The 27428-nt window shown below is 40.2% G+C and overlaps 3 protein-coding genes and 1 long non-coding RNA gene across 12 annotated transcripts in view; 2 read left to right on the top strand and 2 right to left on the bottom strand.

Annotated features, from left to right (window-relative positions):
• Positions 1-27428, top strand: part of LOC124223580 (dystrophin, isoforms A/C/F/G/H) — a 304909-nt gene that overhangs the window by 61581 nt on the left and 215900 nt on the right. For all 8 annotated transcript variants that reach the window (XM_069137876.1, XM_069137878.1, XM_069137873.1 and 5 more), the window contains one exon: positions 18121-18359. In XM_069137876.1, the coding sequence (XP_068993977.1) occupies positions 18121-18359 (239 nt within the window). The remainder of the gene's footprint in view (positions 1-18120; positions 18360-27428) is intronic.
• Positions 4694-7566, bottom strand: LOC124223600 (C-type lectin domain family 3 member A-like). 2 transcript variants are annotated; one of them, XM_046635764.2, is made up of 5 exons: positions 7343-7566; positions 6964-7236; positions 5565-6197; positions 5188-5463; positions 4694-4992 (listed from the first exon to the last, which is right to left on the bottom strand). In XM_046635764.2, the coding sequence occupies exons 3-5, from the start codon at positions 5650-5652 to the stop codon at positions 4841-4843; spliced, it is 516 nt and encodes a 171-aa protein (XP_046491720.1). In that variant the 5' UTR covers positions 5653-6197; positions 6964-7236; positions 7343-7566; the 3' UTR covers positions 4694-4840. The 2 variants fall into 2 exon arrangements, with proteins under 2 accessions (XP_046491720.1, XP_046491719.1); XM_046635763.1 differs by lacking the exons at positions 4694-4992; positions 5188-5463 and having other exon boundaries at positions 5883-6197; positions 7343-7542.
• LOC124223606 (uncharacterized) lies at positions 13344-14090 on the top strand. Its single transcript, XR_006884333.2, has 2 exons — positions 13344-13613; positions 13747-14090. It is a non-coding gene; the product is annotated as an uncharacterized lncRNA (long non-coding RNA).
• Positions 25372-26466, bottom strand: LOC124223601 (NKG2-E type II integral membrane protein-like). Its single transcript, XM_046635766.2, has 3 exons — positions 26348-26466; positions 26024-26272; positions 25372-25953 (listed from the first exon to the last, which is right to left on the bottom strand). Exons 1-3 carry the CDS (start codon positions 26442-26444, stop codon positions 25787-25789), a joined length of 513 nt encoding a protein of 170 aa, XP_046491722.1. The 5' UTR covers positions 26445-26466; the 3' UTR covers positions 25372-25786.

Here is a 27428-nt window from a genome sequence, read left to right as displayed (position 1 = left end):
TCTCGAGATGACCCGACCCTGCGTTTCTTCTCATCACACGGACGCATGCGCGCTGCCGATGATTAAATACTATTTTAAATACGCATCGTTAGTTCGATTTAATTAATCACTATTGCGCCGCAGCGAACGGGTTAATAGGATTCGATCTAATCCCTACGATTTTTATGGTTTGTTTGATACGATGCGATATTTTGAATATAATATTATTACTTAGCCTTTTAGGTGATTATAACTGTCAGTGGTTAAAGCTTTTCAATAATTCGTTGGGTTCTTTTACATCCAAAAGCACGTAGTTTGCTGCTTGTATACGCTCAGTGTCGTGTCTCTTGTCTTTTTTTATGTTCCCAATTTTTTATCTATTAATTCGGCTGTATCTATATCATGTTTATAATATTCTTTAATTGTGCTTCTTGTTATTTTTTATCTTTATTTTATTTCAGTTATATTGTATTGTATTTACGTTATATACGACGATATTATGATTACAGTTAATTCACGATTCTTTGTTTCTTTGTAAAAGGATTAAATCCCGTGTAATAAATATTACGGCTATCCAATAAAACAACTACTCGCTTTCACTCGACAGAAAAGTAACGAATGATTTTCGTAACAAATAATTTGAATAATTTAAACGAGGCTGAAGCTGATAACGTTAACGGAAAAAACATCATTATCGTGAAATTTCTAAACGACTATTCGTGGAGTTGATTTTTCGAAATATATGAATATATTTTCTTTACCATGGTCTATCAAATTTCAGACAATCCTAAAGATGCGAAATAACGTCGTTTCCCAAACATGCAGCGTTGCTGTATCCTCGCTAAATTTATCCTCATTAATTCAAACCGCCAATCAGAAATCCAAGCGTTTTCGTAGGATTTGATCGAAAATCCGCGACGCAGACAATGCTCGTCGGCATTCCGCAGCCTCCCCGAATCATCCCCGGCGGGCTTTTCCGACTCATCCCTCTCCACCGATCCATAATTTAAACGCACGTCTGTTCGTGAACGGCGGTAAATTTTCCCGATTTTTTTTCGAACGCTTATGATAAGGTGGGCAGGGGTACGCACGAATCATATTAATCAGTATTCGACTTTGTCTATTTTCAACGAACCTTATCACCTCTCTTTTTCAACGGTACGTGCCCCAATGTATTCTGGTCTTTAAGCTGCTGCGCGATTTTGAACTAGTTTTTGTCACGAGGCTGAGGTCAGTAATTTTACCGTATCGAAGTATTGAAACGAAAATAACTCAGGAATTTGAATTTACAAAATGAAAATCTTATTCACGCTTTATCAACTGAATTTCCGAAATTTCGCGCAACCCTCCAAAGTTGCAAAACAACGATTTTTTTTCTAAAGATACAGGCATCATTGCAACAACGTTACGAAAAGTTCAGCCTGATTTTCCGCCCACATTTATATACCCCTCCAAATGGCGGTACCGTCTGCAAAATCTGTGGAAAATAAAAGGGACACGAAACGGGCGGTTCGAGCTTTGCCAATAACTAGTCTCGGCGTGTTGTGTGCAGCTTGCGCCGGCTGTTGTATGCAGGCAATATATCTCTTGAAAGATAAAAATAACGCCCGGCTGAACGTCCATTTGTATTTCATCCGTGATACGTTGTCCGACTTCCATTCCATTTGCAAATTACTCTTCGGTTGAGAAGCTTTCTTTTCGTGCTTTGTTTTTTTTTCTTATTTATTTATTTATTTTTTCCACTTACCTCCAAAGCTTCCGCAGTATATCGCCATTCGAATATCAGGCGTGCGTGTTTTTCGCGCATTCGTTTTTTCGCTCTCATCTCTTCTCTTCCACATTTCCATCCCTGGCAACCCTTGTTTCCCGGTCGCGTTGAGAAACGGGGCTTTCGTTCAATCCGCCTTGTTTCGCCCCGCGGGATAAGAGACCGCCTAGAGCCACCCAGCCAGCCACACTACATCTGTAGCACTCGACCCTCTTGTCGGGGACAATTAAAAATGCATTGGAACCCGCCCCTCTCACCCTCACCCTCTTCCTATTCTCTCTGTCCCTCGCCACCCTTCTACCGGGGTTTTACAAGAGCGTATAAAATCCCGGGGAATTAATTAAAACGCGGGGGATGAAGAAAAAAAAAAAAAGAAAGAGAGATGGAGAAAGAGAGAAGTTCTTCATTCAGCCGGATGACTCGGCAACCGACGCCGCATGTTTTCGTTTTAACAATTTTTTTATACACAGCGTGTGTGTGTTTTTTTTCTACTTATTTATTTTTTAAAATTATTTTTACCTTTTCGTATCTCTAAAAATGTATATAATGTACAGTTTACAGCAGTCATTGCCGTCTGATTTTTGTGTGTAATCGCAACGCTCGACTCTCCTTCTAATTCTTCTAATCGAAAATTTTTCTTCTCCTTTCATTCGCAGGTAAGTCGGCCACATTTCGTTCGTCGTGTTTACCGTCGGGTTTAATTAACTCATCGATCCTACTGCGTGAACGACGTTTCCACAGTTGTGAGTATGATAATTGATCGTAGACAAAATTCGTCGTGTAATAATCAATGCCGCGGTATTTTTTAATCATCGTTACACCGCAGTCATTAACGGCGACTGAAAGATAATTTATTCGAAACGCATCGGAGAACTCTTGTGTCGGCATCGCGGTGTGTTGGTAATAATTTCCAACGGGGTGAAAGCCCGTGGTGAAAGTGCGCGGATAAGGAAAATGCCTTACAACGCGTTGTTGCGGTTTTTTTCGCGTCGAGCAAAGAAAGCAAAAAAAAAAAAAAAATTAAAAAATAAAAAAATATACACATACACACTGCAAAATAATAGAAAAATATATGAAAAATACATTGAAAGGATTTCAGTGCGTGGTTAAAACGCATGAAAACGGGACAAAGCGTGTGTGTATGTGTAGTGTCGCTTTCAAAATGGCTTCCCGAGTGAAAAGTGCGCGTAGTACCGAATCTTTGTCTGGATTTCGAAACTCACACGCATTCGCGTACGTGCATGCATGCACGCTCGAATGAATTTTACCGCCTGTCTTTCTACCTGCGTCTCTTTACCACCGCTACATTATACTTCTCTCCCCTTTCTCCCGGACCCTGATATTCGTCCTAAAGCAGAACCTTTCGCATGTGAAAAACTTGGTTTAGCAAACTCTGCCGAAAGGAGTATAATTTACAGGGGAAAAAGTATACTTATTAGATGTGAAAATATGGTGGAAAAATTGATTGGTTTTTCGAAGTTACGATATAATCAAAGACAGTTTCTGCGGATTCTTCAGTCATTGACCGATATCAGATCAGTTTAATTATCGTCTCGTTGTTCATCGGATCTTCTTTTTTTTTTTTTTGTTTGTATTTGCTGGCGCGTCGTTCTCACCGAATTCGATTCTAGTTAACGTACTAGTCGCGTTTGTTCGCGCATTTATTTCTAAATTTTTTCGTTTGGGAAACACTGTTTCAACTCTGAAGTTCTTGAAGTGGATGGATAGTAAAGTTACGGTGCGCGCGAGTCGCGATTGGAATTAAGCTTACGACGGACGGACGTTCAGCCGGATTCACGTCACGTATTACGGAAGGCTTGCATGCTTTCCCGACCGAGTATGTATTAAATACGTAATCTATTCGTATCGAGAGACACGGCCTCCGGTAATGAGATTTCATGCTTGGGAGAAATGAAATATTTCGAAATCGAGTGTGTTTCAGGGGGTTACAACTTGCAAGGTTTTCTTTTTTTTTTTTTTTTTATTTTCTTCCTTGCTCTTAGAGAAATCGTCAACACTTGTAGCAACTTGAACTTCAGGGCTTTATTATTTATAGTTTCACGAATATTTTGAAAATTTTTCATCGAAATTAATAACAAAATGGCGGCATGACGCGTATAAGTAGCGAATGACTCCGAAATCGAGAGCTTTTACGGTGGCGCATATCTTGACGTTATTGTTCAACTTGTGAGAGGGAGAAAAATTTTTTAGAATCAAAAATACCTTTTTGGATTCGAGCTCGTAGCCCAAATGTTGAAAAAACTAAACTTTCTTCCAAACATATACGATTACGAACAAAACACATCATTTTTCGATAAATAAAAAAGTGTTTAAAAAATCTTGAGATGAAAATTAAAAAACCTAGCCACTAGCTGAAATCGATGAACAAGTTTGAAAGATTGTGTCAAAGTTTCAAGTCGATCGAATAAAAATTGACCGAGGAATCTGCGTCACCGAATTGAAAACGTGGTCGTTCGCTACTTATACGCGACATGTCGCCATTTTGTTATTAATTCAAAATAAAAAAATTCTAAAATGTTTTTGAAAGTGTAACTGGCAATGCCCTTGAATTCAAATTACTTCAAATTTTTACGTTTTCTTAAAAAAAAAAAAAGAAGCAACTCCTAAAAATAGGTACGGTTTTAGACCGTCCAATCTGTAAACCCCCCCTAATACCTCCGCATTGTATGCTGGGAAATTATTAATGACTCGGTTGTCGCCGACACTTGGCTAAGCAGCTCTCCTAAGTTGCGCTTGGCAGGTTGACGGAGTTTGCGGGGTGGCAGTGAGTTTAAGCGGAGAATTTTCGTCTGGTAATTGGAGGAAAGTTTCAGGAGGCAATCCTAAACTTGAGTCAAGAAAATAAATTCTTAGATCAAAGTGTGTCGTCACTTACGCTTCGGCATGTTATTCTCTTTCGGGATCGTGAACAAAATACACGTGATATGCAATTTGTGTTTGGAATATTTATTCCAGAGATAATTATGATTTTTACAAGCGTATTAACGAGCTGTGAGTAGGTATATAGAATTGTCGGTAAAGATACGATAAATCCAACCAATCAAATCATAGGAATTACTTATCGTTGTCCGTTCATATTGGAATCTCGCAAATAAAGTGCTGGATGTTTTTATAGCAATTTCCTGCAGCAAGTCCTCTTCCGTCCATCCACATAAATGCGCAGTTTTCGTCCGCGCCGTAGGTTGGTTCATAAGGCGCCCATGGAAGGGAGGACACGAGAGGACCTGGTGACAGACAAACGTTTATATCGTAACACTAAACGGACCTCGAACCTTTACGATTCCAGAAACGAGCTTTGAAGTTTCGCGAGTTTTCGTCGATGTTGAAATCGATACTTTTATTCCAGGGTTTCTGTAACAGGCGCTGAACATGCCGCGAGTTTGACGAGACGATGATGATGAGTGAGTTTGAACCCTTACCAGTCTTTAAACCCGTCCATTCACTCCTCTTGGACCATCTGCGAATCCCAATGTGCGAAGCAGACGTGAGTGGTTTAATTTTCATTGCGTATTCCAGTTTTTTCAACGAATCGACCAGCGCCAACATAGCGCCATCTTCGCTGCATCGTCTTTGAGCCTCATTCCACAACACCAATTCCGTGTGATGCGACTTGTAGGCGACACCGATATCCGGGAAGGCTATGTACCCCTCGGGCAACGGGGAACTGTTTTGCTTACCAGTAGACGTATTTTGACCTGAAACAATTTAGACAATTGAGTTCGTTTCCTCAGCCACAGACATTATTCTGTTGCTATGTGCTATTTTTCGATCGACTCTTTCCCCATAAATTTCTTACCAAAAGTTACATTTCCGTTGGTAGAATTCCCGGCACACATTATCTGGCAGGCGAGATGCATCGGAAGCGAAACGAGGAGCCCTGCCATTTTTCGAGTTTATTATTCAACTTCGTACCGACTGACTCTACGTTTCCTCTGCGTTTACTCCCGCTGACGACGATCTGTCGATGTTTTATACGTAAGATATTCTCCCCCTTTGACTTTTCTTATCTCGTACCGACAGATAAACCCGTGCGAAGAATCCGAGTATCGCTTACCGAGTGTTGTATAAGAATAAAATAAAAGTAAATGGATTATTAAACCGTGGAAAAAAAAAATAGTTTGAAAGACGAAGGATATTTTATTGTTTAAGTAAAAATGGAAAAATTTCACATAAGTAACTGGTTTGTTTATCGCAGTAGTTTGTCGCAATTCCTCTGCCAACTACTAATATACAATTCGGTCTGAAATTACAAGTATTCGCCGCAGCTAAACATTCTCCTTTGGTATCGATATCTCGCAAAGGAAGTGTCGTTTGTCGGTGCACGTTTCGGAAAAAAGTCCTCTTCCGTCGTGCCACATCCCCACACATTTCAAGTCGGCACCCTCGAACGGTTGGTTGGGAGCCCATGGAACCAAAGACACGGGAAGACCTGGTGACGAAAATTTATATCCTATCAATGAACGGACCTTGAAAAAAATCGCAAAGATTTTCGAATTGAGCGTTCAAGCTTTGCGAGTTTTCGTCGATCTTGAGTTCAGTAAGCACTTTATTCAAGGGCTTTTACAATAGGCGATCAACATGGCGCGAGTTGGATGAAGATGAGCAATTTTAAGGGAGTTCCATAACCGTACGGGAATTGGCGATTCGACAGATTTATGTGATTCGATCGTTAGATTAAAATTTTGTATAAATTCACGGGATTGTTTGTCAGATACGAGGAAATATGTCTTCGCTCATTTTACACGTATTCTCATGGAGGAATGGACGAGAATCGAAGTTGTCGATTAAGTTTGTAACGAAGTGACACCGAAATTTGGGTGAATTTTTTTTTTGCCAGTAGAATCAAGTCCGATAACAATTGATAAAGATATTTCAGAATTATTCACCACTTCCACGATGTTGGGAAAAATTATTTAAAAAACTGTACACACGTCTGAGGTTGTACTCGGCTGTGCAGGCCGTAAAACGTTGCGACGTGGCAACAACGCATCGCATGCGTAAAACATGAAATTGCTGTATCAGCGTTACTTTTCGGTTATAAATTTCAAAGATCTTGGAAGCATATACATGGAATGTACAAAGCTTTCGCAACAACGTGACGAGACGTTGCCAAAGTCTGAAAAACCTAATACGATGGTCAGACACGCAATTTTGAATATCTGCGTAACGCCGTTAAAACTTGTTCAAACTCTTACCATTCTTGACACTCGTCCATTCTTCCCCGTTGAAAAATCTGTGAATCCCAACGTGAGCGCTAGACATGGCTGGTTTAACTTTCATAATGTAATCTTGCGTGGTCATCGAATCGATTACTGCCAAATTGGCGCCGTTTTCGATGCATCGTCTCCGTGCTTCGTCCCACGTCACTTCTTTATCGTGATACGATTTGAAGGCGAGCCCGATATCCGGAAAGGCTACGTATCCTTTGGACAACGGCGCGTGTTGCTGAAAACTCGGTGTATTATCGACTGAAAAGATTGAGTAAAGAAAACAAAAAAATAAAAATAAAATTGAAGATCTTTGTGTCACAGCGACGGAACTTTTAGATTAATTTCATCTTTGACGATTACTTACAGCAGTTTAGATTATTGTTGGTTGAATTTGTTCCGCACATTATTTGACAGGCGATTTGCAGCGGCAACGAAACGAGGAGCGCTGCCATTTTTTAACTTTATTTCTAAACTCCTCGCTGATGCGAATTACTGACTTTCTACTCCGTTAGAACACGAATGTGGATTCCTTTCGACTGTTCGCTTCGCATCTCGACCGCGGATAATTGTGGTCGACTTGATCAGCGGGTTTCAGGTTTAACCAGTTTTAAAACTTGTCCGCTCAGCCTTGACGAATAAAACGTACACTTACCTTGAATCCTCACCGCTTCACCGATCCACGCGTAGCGTCTTTCTCTGTTCAATGCTTCGATGCTCGCATCGCGTTTTAAAAAGTGTGAAGGTCTTTGACGACACCGATATCAAAGATCGTTAACATCTCGAGACGACCCGATGCTTCCACGCGTTATCATCCACAGCATCGATTGCTTTACTGATATTCACAATATTCTACGTTTCTTACCTCTTCCTACCGAGATGATGCATTACAGCTCACTTAGTCGTGAAAAACGTCACCGCGTTGTTCGACCGATATTTAAAACCGTAAATTCTCTTTTTATTTGAAAACTACAGAGGATTATTTATTTTTCAAACTCGGTGCTACTCGTCTTTTCGTTCGATGTAATTCTTCAGCTTCTTAGTACGTATCGAGAACAACAACATTTCGCACAAGCAACGACAATAAATGACACTCTGGACTGCAAAGCCGTCTATTGCTCGTGTTATGGCAATTAGTGACAGTTTTTTTCCCCGAATTTGACAGATTTTTACGGTACTGAGACGTATTTCGATGCTGAGCGTACAAAGACTTGGTTGTGAAATCGCTTTGTTCATTTACCTACCAATCTCGAATATCATTACGACAATTAAGCTCATCGGAGGTGTAAAATTTTTCCTCGTTTTTATACGCTGTTGCGATACCGGTGTGATATGATGATTAATGGGATCGGATGACCGGAGAAGCTTATCTGTTTTCAGAAATTCTCCGCATAACTTGATTATCGTTTGAATACATTTAACGTTCCACATAACACAGTTTAAGTGTCAAAATAAGGAAAATAACGAATATGTTATCAACTAAGTTTCGTTTTTTTTTCTGCGAAATGTATATTGACATTATACATATCTCAGAAAAAGATACGAAATTTAGTTGATAACGTGTTCATTATTTTCCTTATTTTGACACTGGTATACTTTTGACACAAAAGTTTACATTTATTGATTTGAGTTATCTCAACTCGCGTGGACTCGCTGTGCGTTAGAGCGAATGGCGTGTTATTCGTTTCCTAATCATTCGTCGTCGCTTCTTTACCACGGCTTTGAAGCGTGTCGATAATTTTTTGATATCTCTGGTTGCGCAGATGAGGAAAAACCCCGAAGCTGTAAAAAACATGAGGCTCCATTTTGATTAATAATTTTATAAATCATATTCAGTACAGTCTGTAGAGCAGTCGAGCAAAGAATACTTTACATCATTGTCAACGGTATAAAAAATTTTTTTTAACTCGTTGACATTTTTTCAATACTTCATTTAATACAGATGTAGCGCTAAAATTAATTGGCATCGACGAAACTTTCCGAACCCGTTTTAATTGCCCGCCTTCAAGTTCCAGCATTGTTTTCATCTCACGATCAATCAATGTCACAGATCGAGGCCTGTTTCTCCTTATCGGTCATAGACGCTCGTTTTCGTCTGATTCGCGTAGATGCAGCAGAATTATTCACGCGCTTGGCCTCAAGTAGTACGAGTCAACGGTTGGACGATGCGTGGAAACAGCCGTTATGTTCAGACACACCTTCGGGTTCTCGTCTTTAGCCGTTTGTCGCCCTCGCCCGTTCACTTTTACCACTTCGCGAGATCTTTTCTTCATCGATACAGTGCGATTGAAGTATTACCGCGAGCTTGTCGTATAATTAAATCAATTTTATCCCCGACTCAACCGTGACGTTAACTTTTTCGACCCGAAAAGCGGGACGCAGGCGGCATATTTTCCCCTCTCAACTTTTGCGGGAAAAAAAGTAAACGATAATAATCATTGCGAAAGTCTGGATAGTCACGTTTTTCATCCACGTCTATTTTTTTTTTTTTTTTTTTGGTTTACCTTTGGCGAAATTTCATCGTATTACATAAACAAAGAGGACATTAACGTACGTAATAACGCAAATCTACACCAAACCCATAATTTTTACTCCAAATTTCAAAGACGCCTGCGACAATTTCTTTTTCCGTGAGATCCGCAATCCCGAATCTCTGACGTAATATAGCCTGCATTGTAATTTTGCGAATCTCAAAACCATCTGCCGTTGAAACAGCTCCCGTTGTTAAAGTTCCTCGACAACAAAGGGAGGGATTCCAATACGGATTCCAAAGCCCTCGGAGTTGCCCTCGTAATACTTGGATATTCTTCTTTTTCGTTTCTTTTCTTTTCCTCTCTTTTCTTTTTCATTTTCATCTCGGCCCAGCTCGTCTCTGAAACTATGTCACGAGCTTTATACGGCGAGTCGAAAACAAAAATAATGTCATCTAAAATTCTCACGATTTTTGTTATTACGATATTTATGTACGAATAACTAAACAGAGATGAAATTTAATAAAGCTGGATTTCGTTCGGTGGTGTAATAAATGTTCGTTGGAACAGTTGGAGAAATTTTAAGACAACGATCGCGTGGCGTATTTTCGTTTTCTCTCGTGGAACTCGCTTACTTGGGATTGCTTGTTGTTATCCAGAGGACGAAAATAGTAAGTGGTAATGATAAAACGAGAACGATCTCCAGAAAATTATCAACGAATTGTGAAAAAGATGCAGACAGAGGCGTTCGTTGAATGGCAGGTGGTTTTTATGGGGAAAGTTAAACTCAAACCAACGCTAAATCCAACGAGTCGCTTTCGACGAGAAACTCGTCGTTAAATAAAGGTGGGAAAAAGATGAAAAAAATCCTTTCCGTTTTTCCTCGAGCTCGGCTTTGATATAATATAACGTACAAAGTATACATACATACTTACATACGTGCGTAGATGTAAAAAGAATGTATGAATTTATTCATGTACTCATCGTCGCTTCGTCGAGGACAAAAAAACAGAAAACTTTCCGTCACCTCTTTTGGTTTTTTCGGATGGTCAACGTTTTTCTTACAACTCTGCGGACCGCCGTAAATTCGTCGGAACATCCGGCCCTTGAATCCTGAATATTGAATCTCTAATCCTCTGAGGCCTGATCCGAAGCAGATGCGAGTACGATGCTTGAAGGGTTGTATCGACGATACGGCGATACTGAATAATTCATAAAAGCTTCGCTCGAACTTTGCTGCAAGAGTACAGAAAACTTCGAGAAATCAAAGGGACGAAGAGGAATTAGAGAAAGAATCTGTTTTTATTCTCTTAACAAAGAATGAAAGGAAAAAAACGAAAAAGATGAAAATTGCTGGTTATTTATTTTTGCAATCTTCCTTTCTGCGGTGGTGATTTCATTTTATTTCGCTGTTCAAATCCGCTCTCCTTTTTTATACCGTATACTTATGCACACCTCGTTCTGCCTTGACAATTTTCTTTGCGATTGCGAGGACGGTGCACAGAAGCCTCGATTAAAATTTTTGGATTCACCCGCTGATGTGTCTCTTTTTTCCTCTCAGCAAGCATTCGTCATTTTGCTTTTCTTCTTCTTTTTCTTCTTCTTCTTATTATTATTATCTCACAGGTCTGCAAAAAAATACTTTATTTCAGCTACATGGGATGTTTTTGGTAAACATTATGTTTCCCAAAAATGATTTCCATTTTCAATCAAGAGTACGATACCAGATTTCGAGTTTAATCGGAGTTCAACTGTAAATAAAACTACGAACACGTGTTGAATAAAAAAACATTACGCGATGAAATTTCTTGAATATTTTTACCGGTTTCAGTGATTAAAAATCTACAAGAAACGGTATAAACAAATCTGTGCAGTTTTTCAGTCGAAGACCCGTGTTATTTTTACAATACCCTTTTACCTTCAGCAGCGTAAGATTGGATATTTTTGGAGAACCATTTTTTTTTTTCTTCTCTCACTTTTAACCCCCCGCGAGTTCAGGCGAGGTCTGAAAACGACGCGATCGCGTTATTACGGGACTTCTACGACGTTTTTCAACCCTCCGCCTTCGGGTTTGAAACACATCGTCGTCCCTCTGAAAAGCAACTTCGTCAAGTTTCGTACCCTAGCTTTTCCACAACAATATCGTTCAAGATGATTGCGCGGCGCCATGCGACGTCGTAAACAAGACTCTACAGTGTGGAAATCTCCGTCCCGAATTCAATGTCTGCAGGCGAACGTAATTAACCAGCCTACGTGACAATCGTTAAAGTTATATCGCCACTGGAGCTGAGCTGCACGCGAAATGGCTCAGAGTGTGTCTATAGCTGATAAAACTCGTTCCTGAAACTACGCGTCCCTTAATCGAGCGAACTGCGCTGCTCAATTACGGTTTAGGTAACCATCAATGGGCTGTAAAGTCCGTGCGAGAAGTTGGAAAAAAGTAGATAAAATCCTTCGAAACATGGCCGGCAATGTTATTAATCCCGGACGATGTTGAGTACGGATAAATTAAAATCCTTATTACCGTGAAGTGGAAACGATTTTGAGCAAATTCGAATTACACAAGCTAAGATAACGACTATTTGAGAAGAGTCTCTTCTCTACTCTACCAACTATTCATCCTCAAAGTCATCCGGAGCTTTCAAACTTGCAGCAAACTGCGTTGTTCAATTACGGTTCAGGTAACCATCGATGGGTTGCAATGTCTACGTCAGACGTTGGGAAAGTAGATAAAATCCTTCGAAACATGTCCGAAAATGTCGTTAGTCCAGAAGATGTTTAGTACGGATGAATTCCACTCATTACCATAAAGTGGAAACGATTTCGAGCAAATTCGAATGACTCAAGCTAAGATATCGACAAGTTGAGAAGAGTTTTTTCTATACTCTCACAACTTTTCATCCAGACGGTACGTCGCATTCATCCTGAAAGTTCTTCGGAGCTTTCAAACTTTCAGGCAACTATTACTACGCAGACCGTGTTTATCGAGTCCACCTTTCCTTCGTCCAATATTGTTACTGCACCTAAACTTCTTCGCGAACACTTCACCATTTCATTAACAACTACTAGCCGATGTCGAAAAACTTGATCCACGACATTATAAAGCCAGTGAACATGCCTCGAGTCTGCTTAGAGCCAGACAAATAAATACTTGGGTTATTCACGTGACAAGTTCAGAAGGCTGAAGTTGGTAACGTCAGCGTAACGAAACGTCATTGAAACAATGATTGTTGTAAAATTTGAACATGTTTTCTTCGTTATTATTCATTAGATAAATTTAAAAAAATTCCGAGGGTCCCAGTAACGTCCTAGTAAGTTTTACCTGAAGCAACGTTACTACAGTAACGAAGTTATAACTTCCACCTCATTCGATTTTCGATTCCAGGCTGCGGTAATATGAAAATAATTTCATCAAAATTCGCCGACTGTTTGGTCAGCTGCACTTGAACAAGGCCGAATTCGCGTTTCTCAAAACGTGTTCTCGTTGAAGGTTTCACCGGCGTCGTGAAATTATTTAGGTGAAGTAGATTGGCCGGGTGTAAATAGGCTCGCCGACTCGTTTCATCCCAGCTAACTCACCAGGATTAGGTGCTTGCAGTGTTATTAAAGCCGTTCTTAACGCGGTCTAAATTATCTCAATCACTTCCGCACTTAACCACCTCACCCATCCCTCTCGATCCCAAGTTTATTTTTAGTTTATTCATAGTTTTCGTTTATTATTTCAATTAACCTCGCGCAGCGAACAATATAATTAATTGGTGCAAGGTCGCGTCTCCGTAAAGACCGTCGACATTAATTTGGGGTCAAGTAAATAGATTCAGCTGTTACTTGCCGCGTATTACATCCTCGTGGGACAAGGGGGTCAATATGACTTTGGCGAAAATGTCGCCCGCGGTTTGTTGCAAAACAAATTCAAGTATTCGGTGCAACTGTGCAATTAGATGAGTGGGCAATAAGATCGAGTCAATGCATCGCTAATCGGGTATAAATACGGCAGCTTCGATTTGACTTAATCATAAAGCTGCATTCAACGTTAAATAATCAACCTCGTCATGATACGGTTCACCGTTTTGCTTATCGCCGCGTTGCTATTTCTGCCGCATATCAGTCAGACATCCGCTGACGACGAATCCGCTGGGAATAACTATTTACAGTTCTTTAACACGTGTAAGTATATCGATTGTATCAATGGTTTTTTTCTGGTTTTCTATTAGTCGATGAAAAAAAAAAATTCTTTCTTTATTTTAATAACAAATCATTCACGGCTCGTACTTACAATATTGAATATTTTTTGATGTAGCCGAAATGATGCAGCACATGACTTCAATTTCGGATGAAATACGGAAACGAGTCCCCAGTTTACCTTTTTAGTCGATGTTCGACAAAAATTAAAATCCACGTTCTAATTTACAACCCGCAATTACGAATAGGATCAATCGGACGACAGTCTTATAAATCTGCAACGAAGAAAAAGTTAGACATATTCAAGCGAAGACTCGAAGAGGACGATGTTACATATTTCGTGAAAATGAAACCTGGTAGTTAAGAAAAAAATTAACATACAATTGATCAAAATGGAACTGCTTCGAAGTATTTGGAGACAAATTTTGAATGTAAAAAAATAAATCCATTCCTATCTCTGTACACATTTTCACGTGTTTTTTTATTATTCTTTAGTATTTTTTATTTTATTATTACGGAAAATTTGGTGATATACGTAGACGGTTTTCATATTTATGACGAAGCCGTTGGCGGATGAACGTCGCTTTTCAGCTTCTCGCAATCTATCGCAAAACCCGCGAAAGTCTCTTTTGATCGTTTATCCAGAGAGGAGAGAAAAAAGAAAAGAAAAATGTCGAAAAGGAAGTAGAATCAGAGGAGCGTTAAAAACCATCGTTCGGTTCGTACCTATCTGTGGAATTCATTATCGTACATAGACGATTGTGAATGAAGTTATTTCCAGAATATTTGACCCAGTTAGCTTTTCAGAATTCTGGTGGTCGCAATTGAATCGAGAAATAAACGGATCAACGTAACTTAATCTATTCGTTATATTCCTAACGTAACATTATTCCCCGCCCCTCCCCCCTCTTCCGTCCCCCGGATGATGGAACAAATTTATCATCACGATCCGCACAGCGCGAGCTTGCGGATACATTCACTGTATAATACTATACCTATAAATGTTGCATATTATACAGCCGTGAGTTTGCGTACATAATTTATATTCCATCCGGATGACGATGAAGCGTCGTTCTCTCGGTTATTCCAGTAATTATTATCGTATCAGACCGCAAAAATATCCACGGCGAAGCGGTCGGAGGGGGAGGGGAAGAAAGAAAAAAATAAATAAAATAAAGAAATTCAAATTAATTCAGGATTTTTCCGTCGCACGAATCGCGCCTGGAATGAAGGCTGCGGTAAAAACGGGAAAGAGAGAGAGAGAGAGAGAGAGTGAAAATATTTTCCTTCTTTTTTTTTCCCCCATCACGTCTTGGAAAGAGTGTCTCTATCTCGCGATATTAAAACTTCGCGACCGGTGTATGATATACCTATATTTACCTGTGTCTGTATATATATCTATCTATGTATACATATGTATGTATGTATGTATGCATGTATACTCTGCAGGGGTAAAACGTCCTTCTTAGTTTACGTTGATATGGAGAAGCGTGGAAAAATTGAGGACGTGAAAATTCATCCGAAAGCCAGAGGGGATGAAAGATAAAAAAGAAAAAAAAGAAAAAGAAAAAAAAAAACGAAGACGTACCGCGAAGCGAGAAAAGTGTGAGAAGATGGAAAAATTGATACGGTATTTGAATGAGAAGTTGCTTCAATTTTTACGTCCACGATAAAAAGTCGATTCGAGGTTTGTACCTTCGTTATTATTTCGTACGACATTGTCAAATCGACGGAGTGAAAACCGTTTCAGAATGATTTCTCCTCGGCGATACGTCGATACAATTATTTCCCCCACTTTTTTTTTTATCCCGCGTCCTGTTTTCTCTAACCCTTTTTACCCTCTTTTCCAGCGAGTAAAGAAAGAAGAAAGAAAGAAAAAAAAAAAAAACTTACACTACATTTTTCGCTTCGTTCTCGATACTCTAGAAATATTTTACTCTCGGTACAATCCGATCGGTCACGTCAGCTGAGCTCGTGATTAATTGATTATATTTTGCCTGAAACTAAGCGGCGACGTTTTTCTACACTTGTATTTATATCCGCGCTCTTTGTCGTCGCGACGACGTCGGAGGAGGGGATGAAATATACACGCCGCATGCAGGGATGCGGTGAGAAATTATGACGGATAAAGGAGGAAAGGGGAAAAGAAATAAAATAAAAACTGAACCGAACAAACAAAAAAAAAAAAAAAAGAAGACAAGAAAAGAAAAAGGGAAAGCACACCATCAACCTTCGGTTTGCTGAAGAAAAAAAAAATTTATGCGAGGTGAGGGGGAGAGTCCGGGGTGGGTGAAACGAAGCGAGGATAATGAGTTGGGTGAAACTGAAGAGCGCGCGAGAGGATAAAGGACGAAGAATTTTCACTTCGTTTGTAATTCCTGTCAGTGATTTTGAGCTGCGGATGATGAAGAAATATTGTTTATTTTAACGTTAAAATCGGATTGGAAGATCGAATGAAGAATATCGATAATTCGTCGATTGATTTGTGCGTGATTTGTTGTTTTTTTTTTTCATTCGATGTCCGCGTTACCGTAACGCCTATTTTGGGAAATATGTAATGTTTTAAAAAGCAATGTTTTTAAATTTTTACACAGTCGCACATAGCCACAAAAAAAAAGAACGTTCACTTGCTAAGGCAAATGATTATTCAAACGAGTTTTGTGCTTATTCAAATGACTGTCTTTTTTCAATCTACGACGATAATAATTTTGTCATATTTTGCAAAGTTCTTCCTGGCTATGAGGATGAAGTTAGCAACGTTCCTATATCGATTCGTGTTTAGGAAAAATCGTTACTTACAAACTTTAGAAATGTATGACATTTAATACAACGTGATAAATAAAATATACCCACTGATATTTTGCGTAAGAAACTTCTTGAAAGTCCTTCGAAATTTCTGGAATAATTGTTTTTTCTCCTTGCTGTTTCGTTGCGTTAACGTTTACTAACTTCAATCGCATTCCCAGCTGTACCTTGACCCAGGGATTCGAGGCTACAATTCGTACTCTTCGTTACCTTCATTTTCACTTCTTCTTTTTTCCTAAATCAAGATTACACTGAGAGAAAATTCATTTGTTACAGTGACCAGAAAAATTGAGTAAAACAGGTATCGTGAAAAAAAAACTGTTTGAATATTGTTGGAATTACGAAAAACGAGGTACGCCTAACCATTTTGCGCTATTTTCGATCCTTTTTTGGTTATTGCAACGCAAAATCGGTTTGTGAGCTTTGCTCTACTTTTTCAGTTAAACAAGGCTTTAACGTCAATTTATTGTCGCACAAGCATTAAATTTTCGCAACGGTTGCAAGAAAATATAGCGACGGCGATCGTAACGAGGAAGAATATTAACAGATACTAGACTTTCCGGTAACAGTTAAAAAACAAATTTTCATTTTCTACCTAGAACTGTATTTTTCGATCGTGATAAAAAATCCGAGCGGTAACCGGAACTAAAAATTTCAAACCACCGAAGTTGTTTCTTGCCATTTCTTAGTCACGTCCTAATTTATTAAATCCTTTTGCCAAAAAGGATCACGAGTCCCGATAAAAGGCTCAAAAAATGATTCCTCTCTCTCTCCTTCTCTCTTCCCCACTTTTTTTCTGTTCCCTTTCTTTCCTCGACCAGACTACGGATGATATTTCACCCTTCGCCATGCAGCGTCGAGGAAACGTAGAGAGACAATGGTCCCAGATCCCAAAGACTGTTAGGGTAGGGCCAAGAGCTGCGGGTCGGCGGTCCTCGACTCTAGAGTCTAAGGCCAATCCTGTTGGGTAAAGATTTTCAGGGAAGTCGGTCGCCTGCACGTTGGGTCCCGCGGGATATCGAAAGGACATTTCGTCAATCTGCACTACGCTAGATTGCTCTCGGCGAAAGGACTGCCGCTTCTTCTCTCCTCGTGGAGTTTACAAGGGTGGTCGCACACCTGGAAAATCCGGGAAACCTGGAAATGTTGGGGCATTTAAAAAGGGCTCGCGGAAAGTCTGGAATTGTCAGGGGAATTTTAATTTAGTCATGGAAATATCAGTCTTCTAATATGGGAAATTAGAAATGATTTTCTGATTTAACAAGTTTACGTTTTTCCCATCGAAAAAAATAAAATTCCTTAAACTGACTTTTTTATCTACGTTATATTTTTCTTCAATTCGAATTGAATCTCAACCGAATATAGAGTCGATAAGCTCAACTATTCAGGTTCTAGTAACTTACTAGAATTGGGCAAAAATTCAAGGAAAACCAGGTTTTAGGTCCTGGAAAACATGGAAAAAGTCCGTGGAATTTATTCCTCGAAAACTTGTTTTCACCATGATTTAGTTCCGGTTATTTTTTTATACTTACGCGTACCTCGTTTTTCGTAATTCCAACAATATTCGAACAGTTTTTTTTAACGATACCTGTTTTACTCAATTTTTCTAGTTACCGTGACAAATGAAATTTTTCTCAGTGTGGCCGCTTCGTTCTTAAGTTTAAAAAATTTTCAATTTCTGTTTCAGAATCAGAGAAGAAGTTAGGGGCGGGGGTGCCTCCGAGGGGGGCCGCGGCCTCCCCTTCCGCCCCCCTCGAAACGCCCGCAACACCCGAGACACCGACGTCGAGTGCATCTCCGATTACCAAGTCGACGACGTCGTCATCGTCGCCCACCCCCGGCGACGTCTCTGCGACTAAGAGCGTCTTCCCCTCGGCTTCACCGCCATCCGCAGTTGTCACGGGCCTTGACAAGTCGGTTCTTCAGGTGACAGTCATTATTCGCTTTTTGTGTCGTACCTGCGTTATGGACAGGGGTTCGGTTCTTTTGTACAAAGTCAGACGCGTCGAGGGTTTTTTTTTATTTTTTTTTTAATTTTTTTGTCAACCTCGAAAATGAAAATGGTGAAAATCTGTTGCAGGAATTTCTTTTTTAGCGAAAATTTCACCGTCTTCGACGTTTTATCATTTGGCAAGAAATTTGCGCGCATTTAGAAAGAAAGAGTTTGTTGATTTTGAGAACGAGCACCAAAATTGATCGTTCGTTATTTATTGTTTATTCGTACAGTCGTAAGCCACGACGATTTCAACCAAAATTTTAAGTAAGAGAAAAAAAAAACGGTACGAAAGTTTTCAAACGTAGCTTAGAATTTGATTTCAAATTGTCAAAAAAAAAAAAACAAAAAACAAGTATGGTATAATCGTTCGATTCCACTCTGCGAAGACTGGTTTTTGATCAAAAGATTCTACTTTTCAGTAGCGCTGAAACGTCTTTTTTCTTATCGCGTTGATACCGTGGAATATTCAACATTGCACTGATATTTGTTTTTATTAATAAACAGAAAAATGGAATCAACTGTTGGAAAAGAATGAAATGTTTCACTAAATTTGTGAAACACAAAGTTTCGTAAGAAAAAGAAACGAATCTTTAGTCATTTTGAAGCATTTTTAAATGAAAAATTTACGTCCGAACTCGGGTTGATAATTTGAGTATCCGTTTTTTTTTTTAAAAGGTTTTTAGTAAAATTATCGCAACTCACTGGAACGTGGAAGAATTATTCTCGTTTAAAATTGATGGCATCATACCGGCAGAAAGTTCGACTCGGTTTTTATCCGAGGAACTTGAGCTCGACTTACGATCCTCTCGGTAATTCGCGGTAGGTGGGTATTAAATTATTGACGAGGAGAAGCGTCAGGTGGTACATTATGGAACCAAAGCGCGTTGCCCACTCGAATTGAAAGGTAAAAGTTGATCTCAAAGGCTGAGCAGGCTCGTTCGCAAAAGGGACGGAAGAGTCTCGAGGATAAAATTGAGGTGAAAGTTAAGAAGGGAGAAGTGAAGAGACGAGAAGAGAAGCAGCGACGTGATAAAGATGAAAGTAAAGCGAGGCACTCGGTGGAAAACCTTTGACGCTTGTTGCTGAGCAGCTCGAAGTTGCTCGTCCTTAATCTTTAAAATCGATCCGGAATACAATCCGAGTCCTTTAATAAGCTTTTGTTTTCCACGCTCGATGCTTCGAACGACTTCTGTCCAATTGTTAAGTTGAAAAACGATGAAAAATGTTTTTAACAATTCAATCCTCGGGAAAAGCGCTGCCAATTATACGACCGCAACGTTTCTCGTGAAAATATCTCGCCCGTAACTCGAAGCAATAACCCGGTTCTGTCACCTGACATTTTCCCCGCTGATTACGAAGCGCTAACAAAAGCGGAACTCAACGGTGTCGCCCTTTTCACGGCTCTAACCTCATTTTCGGATCGTAAAGCTTGCAATTATCGCTCAATGCCGTTCCTTGCTCGGTAATTCCAGGCCCAGCAGGTTCTGTTCAATATTTCATTTCCTCGTCGAACCCGAGCTGATCAGACACGGAATTAGATTCGTCGTATCACTCGGGGAGCGCCGGAATATTGTCTCCTAACTCTCGATTCAACGGTCAAATCCCTTTATCCCAACACGACTTGACTCGGTGACTTTATCAATTTATCCCGCGCTGCAATTTCTTTCTCATCCTCATCGTTGTATTCCACCAGCGAATCTCACGCCGCTCCAGATCCTTTCTGCTTTGCGATTCAACGCGGCACTTTGCCGTTTGCAAAATATCTTTGGTGGATACCCTTTATGCCTGGAATATGAAATCAGTCGACGTATTTTACGCAGGTCAGCTGTTCGCATTCCCTGATTCGGTTAAGGAAGTTTTAACGGCGTTACGCAGATATTCAAAATTGCGTGTCCGACCATCGTATTAGGTTTTTCAGACTTTGGCAACGTCTCGTCACGTTGTTGCGAAAGCTTTGTACATTCCATGTATATACTTCCAAGATCTTTGAAATTTATAACCGAAAAGTAACGCTGATACAGCAATTTCATGTTTTACGCATGCGATGCGTTGTTGCCACGTCGCAACGTTTTACGGCCTGCACAGCCGAGTACAACCTCACACGTGTGTACAGTTTTTTAAACAATTTTTCCCAACATCGTGGAAGTGGTGAATAATTCTGAAATATCTTTATCAATTGTTATCGGACTTGCTTCTACTGCCAAAAAAAAAATTCACCCAAATTTCAGGGTCACTTCGTTACAAACTTAATCGACAACTTCGATTCTCGTCCATTCCTCCATGAGAATACGTGTAAAATGAGCGAAGACATATTTGTTCGTATCTCATAAACAATCCCGTGAAGCGATACAAAATTTTAATCTGGTGATCGAATCACATAAGTCTATCGAATCGCGAAATTATGTCGAAAACTGAACGTTCAATCTCGTATGATTAGAACTCTCTTGATTCCTGAAATCCATCCAAAGGTACTGTTTTGCAGTCTTCAGTTTCATTGCCATTGAAAATACCATCAGGCTATTGCTTTCGTTACGTTGCGATAACAGTTTCGACGTTGGCTTTGATTATACGGATTTTTCGTCTATCCATCACCACGCGATGTCAGTCTAACACTTTTTGATGACTATCTACCATATCGATGACGATCTAACATTATCTGATCCCAAATTTCTGAATCTACGACAAAATTAGTTCATCACTAGTCCAAGTAGGCCAATTTAAATTTTCTAAGAATAATTTTCGTTTTCTCCCTAGAACTATATTTCTCGATAGTGGTAAAAAATGAAAATAGTCAAGGACCGAGCGGTAACCGGAAGTAAAAATTTCTCTCAGTGTATACATTGTATATAAGTACAGTATTATCTATAGCATAGTCAAAGTGCGCTGGAGTCCCTGGAAATTACGGATACTACAGTGGGCAGGTTGATACACGCGAATAAGGGAGCGAATCTCCCTCGGGAAAGGTCCCGGGTCTTATTCCACCCCTGAGTTCCTCGTCTCCGTCGCTTTGTCCCCCCGATTCGGCGCCTCGGTATCTCGGCTGGTTAAAGCTCAAGCTCAAGCCTCCGTAATTCTTCGGTTGAAGCTCGGCGTGGCATCGAGCGAGGCTTTTCATGCCTCTCTCGTTACTCTCCGAGGAGCGTCATCCTCCTCCCCCTCTTCCCCCTTCTCCCGTAATAGTGCTAATTGCGTATATTAAATCCATAAATTCCAGATATTTCTCGCTCAGGGATGCGCGCTCACCCCCGCCTTCGGGATTAGCCAAGAACCCCGCCGATCCTCTTTCGAGGGGACTTTTGACGCACCGGCCCATCTCTAATGGCTCGGCCGTAACGCCGTCTCAAAACTCATCCCACCTTGTTAATTACGAAAGCTTCGAACATCCCCGAACTTTACCTCCTAATTCCCTCTTTTATACCTACTCGGGGTAAAACACGTTCGCCGATATTTTCACTTTATGCTCGATCACACTCGTGTTAACCACCTTCTCTAGTTTCGCAATACTTTTCCCGTTACTTTGAAAATTTACGACAACACAGTTCCAGAGTCCGTTTTCAACGATGCTTTTTATTTAGGGAAATATGGGAATTAAATCGATATATTCTTTATATTTAGACGTACTTTCCGCGGCCTTGATTGAAATTGTTTTTCAGCCAAACGAAGACGTTGAGAATCTTTATCCGCTGCTTCAAGTATATTTATACCGTCGTAAAAAAAAAAAAAAAAATCATCGTAAATTTCACTGCTGTGAGTAAATTACAATTACTTTCTTTCAATCTTGTCGTTTTTCGCCGTAGATAGAATGATAAAAAAAAAACTTTCGTCGCTGTCCAATCCGAACTTTTTATCACGATTGTTACATAAAGTATTTTTTACATACGATATGTTTCAATATTTTCATAATACCACGAAAATCGTAGATAATATTTCACTAATTGTAAGTTTATCAATTTAACGTCGAAATTACGAATGCGCAAGTATATTTTATTGGTTTTGGGTATTTGGAAACGAGACTTAATTCTGTCTCGACAACCAAAAAAAAAAAAAAATTTCATACAAAATCTGTACGTGTAACAAATATAGCAGAAAAAGGATCCGTTCCAGTGCAGTGTAAACCCGACGAACTTTTCTTCCATCTCCACTACCAACCCGTTGAGTAAAATCGAATGTCCACTTATCTAGAGTCGTAGCTGGGTAAGTGCCCACCTACATTCCATAGGAATGTCATTACCCCAGAGTCTCAAGAATGCCCTGGGGTTCCTTCCCATTCTTCCCGCTTTTCCCCCTTATTCCCTGAGCGCAACGTGCCCGGATCTCGGATCTCCGTTTCGTATATATTTTCTTCCCTCCCTTGGCAGGGAATTCGAGATATTTTCTCGGCTTCCGCCGAATCACATCCGCGGTGATCAGGAACTCCGAAACGTAAGAGATCGAGACATCGAATTAGCGGCGCGGGGGTGGGAGGAAAATTTGTAAGGATGAAATTCGATACGCGATCGGGCGTGGATGAGAATTTTTCGTACATCTCTTGGTAGAAATCCGAAACCCCGAGGAGACGGATGTTCGACACGTGTTCGGAAAACCTCTGAAACACGGTATTCGCGTTTGATCGATCTGTTTTATACATTTGTTTTATTGCGTCGTTTCACAGGCAATGTGCCTCTCGGATTTCTTTTATCTTCGATCTTCTCCCGGCGTCGCGAACCCTAAACCGGAGGCCATTTTCATTCTCGTTCAACCTTTGACGGGGAGAAATGAGAAGCTTTCGGTCAGCTACCAGCGGACAGAAATTATTTTAAAATCTGGGAACTCTCATCCCTCGCGTTGTTTGTTTTTTTCCGAGCTTACGAACAATTTTCACGAATCATTCGCGACGGAGGAGGAAAAGGATTTTCGTTTTCTAATTTCTGTCCGCTTCAAATCCATTGTTCAAAAACCCTCGCGAACTTGTTGAGCTTCTTTTTAAACTCAATGGATGCAGAGAAGCCCGGCTTCGTTCTAATTAATCGTTCTAATTACCGGCAGGCGACGTTGAATCTCCATTATTGCCGGATACTCAAAGAAACCTGTCAAATGTAAATTTAATCCCTCGAAACATTGCCTTCTATATACGAGAACAATGTATCGGATGATGGGTTTTTTGATTCAGTCTGAAATTACGAAAGACTAAGACTGTAACATCGACGATAGGTTTCGTCAGTTTAAAAGAAAAAAAAAAGGTGGGACTTGATCGAATCGATTACATCCTTAATTAATTTTTTTTTTCTTTTTTTTTTTTTCCCTACGATATTATTATTTCGTTCCGCGACAAAATAACTTGAGTCAAAGTGTGATTGCTAGTTCGCAATTACATGGGGACAAATGTAGGATAATTACACTGACGGTAATGATAACGAAATTTCGGGATAATTTGATTTCAATTCGATCGTGAGAGATTAATCGTGTAGAGTAAATGAGAACGAAGAAACGACTGGAAAACATGCTCAGTCATCGTCTCTCCGGTTATAAAAAACAATATCCACCCCAGAAACCGCGACCGTTTTTTATCCAACCGCCCCTTTAATACGTCTAGGGGAAATCTTACCCCTCGACATCTCTTCGCCCCTCCTTACTATACGGACGCAGCTTTTTTTCCCCGTTGGTGAGCTTCTCGCACACAATCGCAACAACCTGGAAGACGAATTCGTGAGAGTAGATGTATCTTCGACCGGGTGGTCCAGGTTTTGGGCCAAGGGTCGTCACCGTTACGGGTAGAACTTCTCCGCTTCATCCCCTTCCGCCACTTTCTCCGTTGGGAGTCATAAAAAACTACCCGTCTAAATTTTCCTCTGATCGATTATTTCCCGCTTCTTCTTTTTTTCCTTCTTCTTCTTCTTCTTTTCATCCTCCCTTCAACTCGGTGCAAATTTTCACTCGCATCCGTAGATTCGCGAGCATTTTTGACGAATACAAAATTCGGGGTCAAAGTTCAGACCAGGGACGATGGCAGCTATGAACGACTGGTCAATGCTTAATAATCATAATATTTGAACAACCAAAGAACACGAATGGGGCAAGCGGCAGAAATTGTTACTACACTAGCTATTAAACTAATAAAAAATATAACTAATGAAACCCAGCCCAACTTTGTTTCCCGAAATTTCATTTCCTTCTCTCTTACTTTCTAGTCATGGGGTTCGTAAACTCATTCAAATTGGTGGCGAAAAATATCGATGTTTTGTCTACGATATTATCTTAATATCGATACTGATCTTTCGATGCTCATCCCTCGTTCAGACGTACCATTTATGATCCACCACAGAATGGTAAAAACTGTTAATTGTCAAAACATCAAACGATCGGCAATTGAGCTGCACTCGAAATTATACGATGAAATTTTTATCGCGAGGTTTTTACTAAAGCTTCGGGTGAAAGTTCAACAGTCTGTTTATTCAGACGGGATTCCCATTCAGTCGCACGATTGCTCAGAGCTATTACGTACGATAAATGTTCTTGATAAGTTAAAATCCTTGGGTCAGGTCGAGTCGATAAGCGACTTTGTATTCATTGAGATAGGCATGAAGAATATTGATTACACCGAATCAAGTGACTCGTTTAAGCTCATTTATCCGAGACGAGTTATTTACAGTCTTAACTTGGGTTAACGGTCGTTTACCTCGTTGCGATTACATTCGGACTCGAGGAGTTTGTTCATTGAGGCACGTGTGTGATTCTGGTGATCCATCTTATCAGAGCAATCGTGACTTTTTTACGCAAGTAATGTAGATAAACTATCCCCGGTTACAGATGACTGGGTTATCTGTTGAGGCAGGCCTTACGCCGTAAATATACTTCGTAGATAATGGATTACGTCCTGTAGTCGAGGTCGTAATCAGTCTTTGACTGTTTTGCCCAGTTATTGTTTTCGATAAGAGAAAAAACCCATCATAACACAAACGCTACTACATGTAGGAATCTATCTATCTTATGTTTATTCCAATTAGTTTACAAATTTTTTATTGTTTTTCAGATTATTATTTGCTTCAACATCCGCATACAGTGTCGGTATTATCTCACTTTCTCGTGTCAGATTACAAAGGTCGTTTCTGTTTTCCGATTAGTAATGATAAAGTAACAAATTAAGTACGACTTCTGACCGACTCGTCTTAATTAATTCAAGCTATGAGTTCTACTTGTGATACTTATGAAACCAGAGATCTTGAAGCATCACACTTGTAGAATTGAAAAGGTTAGGTTATAGAATTTGAATATATATGTCAAGGTTTAACGATATGGTTGAATTGTAAAGTATAAATCATCATGATACCAGTTTTCGTGTCAACGACATCAGTCAGCCAATTCATTCAAGCTGACCTAATCACACAAATTCGGGTTTCGAGCCTATCATCACCCCTTCGCAGACGAATCCCTTTCGCTGGCTGCAGTCCTCGTTGCTCAATCCCCGGTTGCACCCTCGGACGGTGAGGCAGTTGTACGGGCCCGAAGGTTTCGTCGGTGCCCAAGGAACGTTGTTCATCACGGCGCCTGGCGGAGGGAGTCGCGAATTAATTAGTCAGGGACCGCGAATCCTCGGATTCGGTAATCGGGCACTTACCTTCGTCCGCCGTTATCCAAGGATGCTGCGGATCCGATCGCGACACTCCGACCCAGACGTAGGCGTTGAACGGCTTCATTCCGCCGATGACTCGAACCTTCTCGTAGCTGTCGATTATCGCCAGGCGAGCTCCTTCGCCTCTGCAAACTTGCACCGCTTCGTGCCAGGTCCGCCGTTCGTTGTAAACCTTGTAAGCGACGGTGTTGCCCATGCACATGGTGTAGCCTTGCGCGATGAACCTGGTTTGAACTGACACGCGCCTTTAATTTCAATCACTCTGGCAGACCTTTCGCAATTTTTTCGAAATCAACGGTATTCACTTACCGACTTGATCGACACGAGCCTCTGTCGAGATGAAAAGTCCCAGAATAGCGATGAAGCTCGCTACGTGGAGACACGGAGACATTGATGACGAACCCATTTTCAAAGTGACACGTGTCGTTGTTCGGTACTCACTGACTTTCTCGGTTGACGCTTCCCTTTTTATAATCCACGGAACTGGAGATAACCCCACTACTTCGCGCGACTGCAAGTTTCTGCGCGTTACCGCTTTCGGATTACCGTGATCTTTTAACCTCCGTGTTTAGGAAAGACCCGCGATAAAGAGACGTTATTTAATTAGATACGAAATTACCGAAGTTCGTCGATGCTCAGTAGCAAGTTTGGGTACCATTAATGACTGATCTTTTACACTCTGCACTACCGTGAAAAATATATTCCTTGTCCGATTGTTCAAGGTCGTAACAGTGCCAGAAAGTAATGCGAATTTGGCGACGAAAGGTTTTATCATTTCATTCAACAATTTCTATAAATCTCGTGAAACACACGCAAGATAAAGTCAAAGTCAATGATCCGGAAACTTGAAAGCTTACGGGTCTAACTCAGCTGATACGACTTCTTGATTTCAACTCGAACGAAATGAAGAAAACAAGTCAGTTAATAACGCTTCGTTATTCCGTAAGGTCTTAATTGCCGCATAGTTATTTTCCTTACGCTTGACAATGCTTTGGATAAAATTTAAATCATGTAATGATAAAATTTTCGACATCTTCTTCGCAAACGCAATGATTTTTTGCCTTGACATCGAAGAAAGCAACGCACGGTTAGGTACTTATGCGAAGTGACCGCGGATTATCAGGTCATGCGATAACATTTACCGCTTGACCGTGTCCTCGCTTTTCGTTGTAAACATACGCTTTGTCAGAGTATTACAAGGAAGAAAGTAAAAGTAGAAGGAAAAACTCGCGGTTCAAGTTACAATTTTATTATTGTGAGATTGTTTTCAGTACAATCAACTACGAATACTACTAGTCGTATTTTGAGGTAATCGACGATACAGGAAAAATAATTTAAACGGAAGTATGCGGAGTATGTGTTATTCGCTTGTAGGGTTCATTAATTTCTT

Source organism: Neodiprion pinetum, chromosome 7, assembly GCF_021155775.2.
Source record: "Neodiprion pinetum isolate iyNeoPine1 chromosome 7, iyNeoPine1.2, whole genome shotgun sequence".
In the NCBI taxonomy this organism is placed as follows: Eukaryota; Metazoa; Arthropoda; class Insecta; order Hymenoptera; family Diprionidae; genus Neodiprion; species Neodiprion pinetum.
This window is presented reverse-complemented; position numbering and strand designations above follow the sequence as displayed.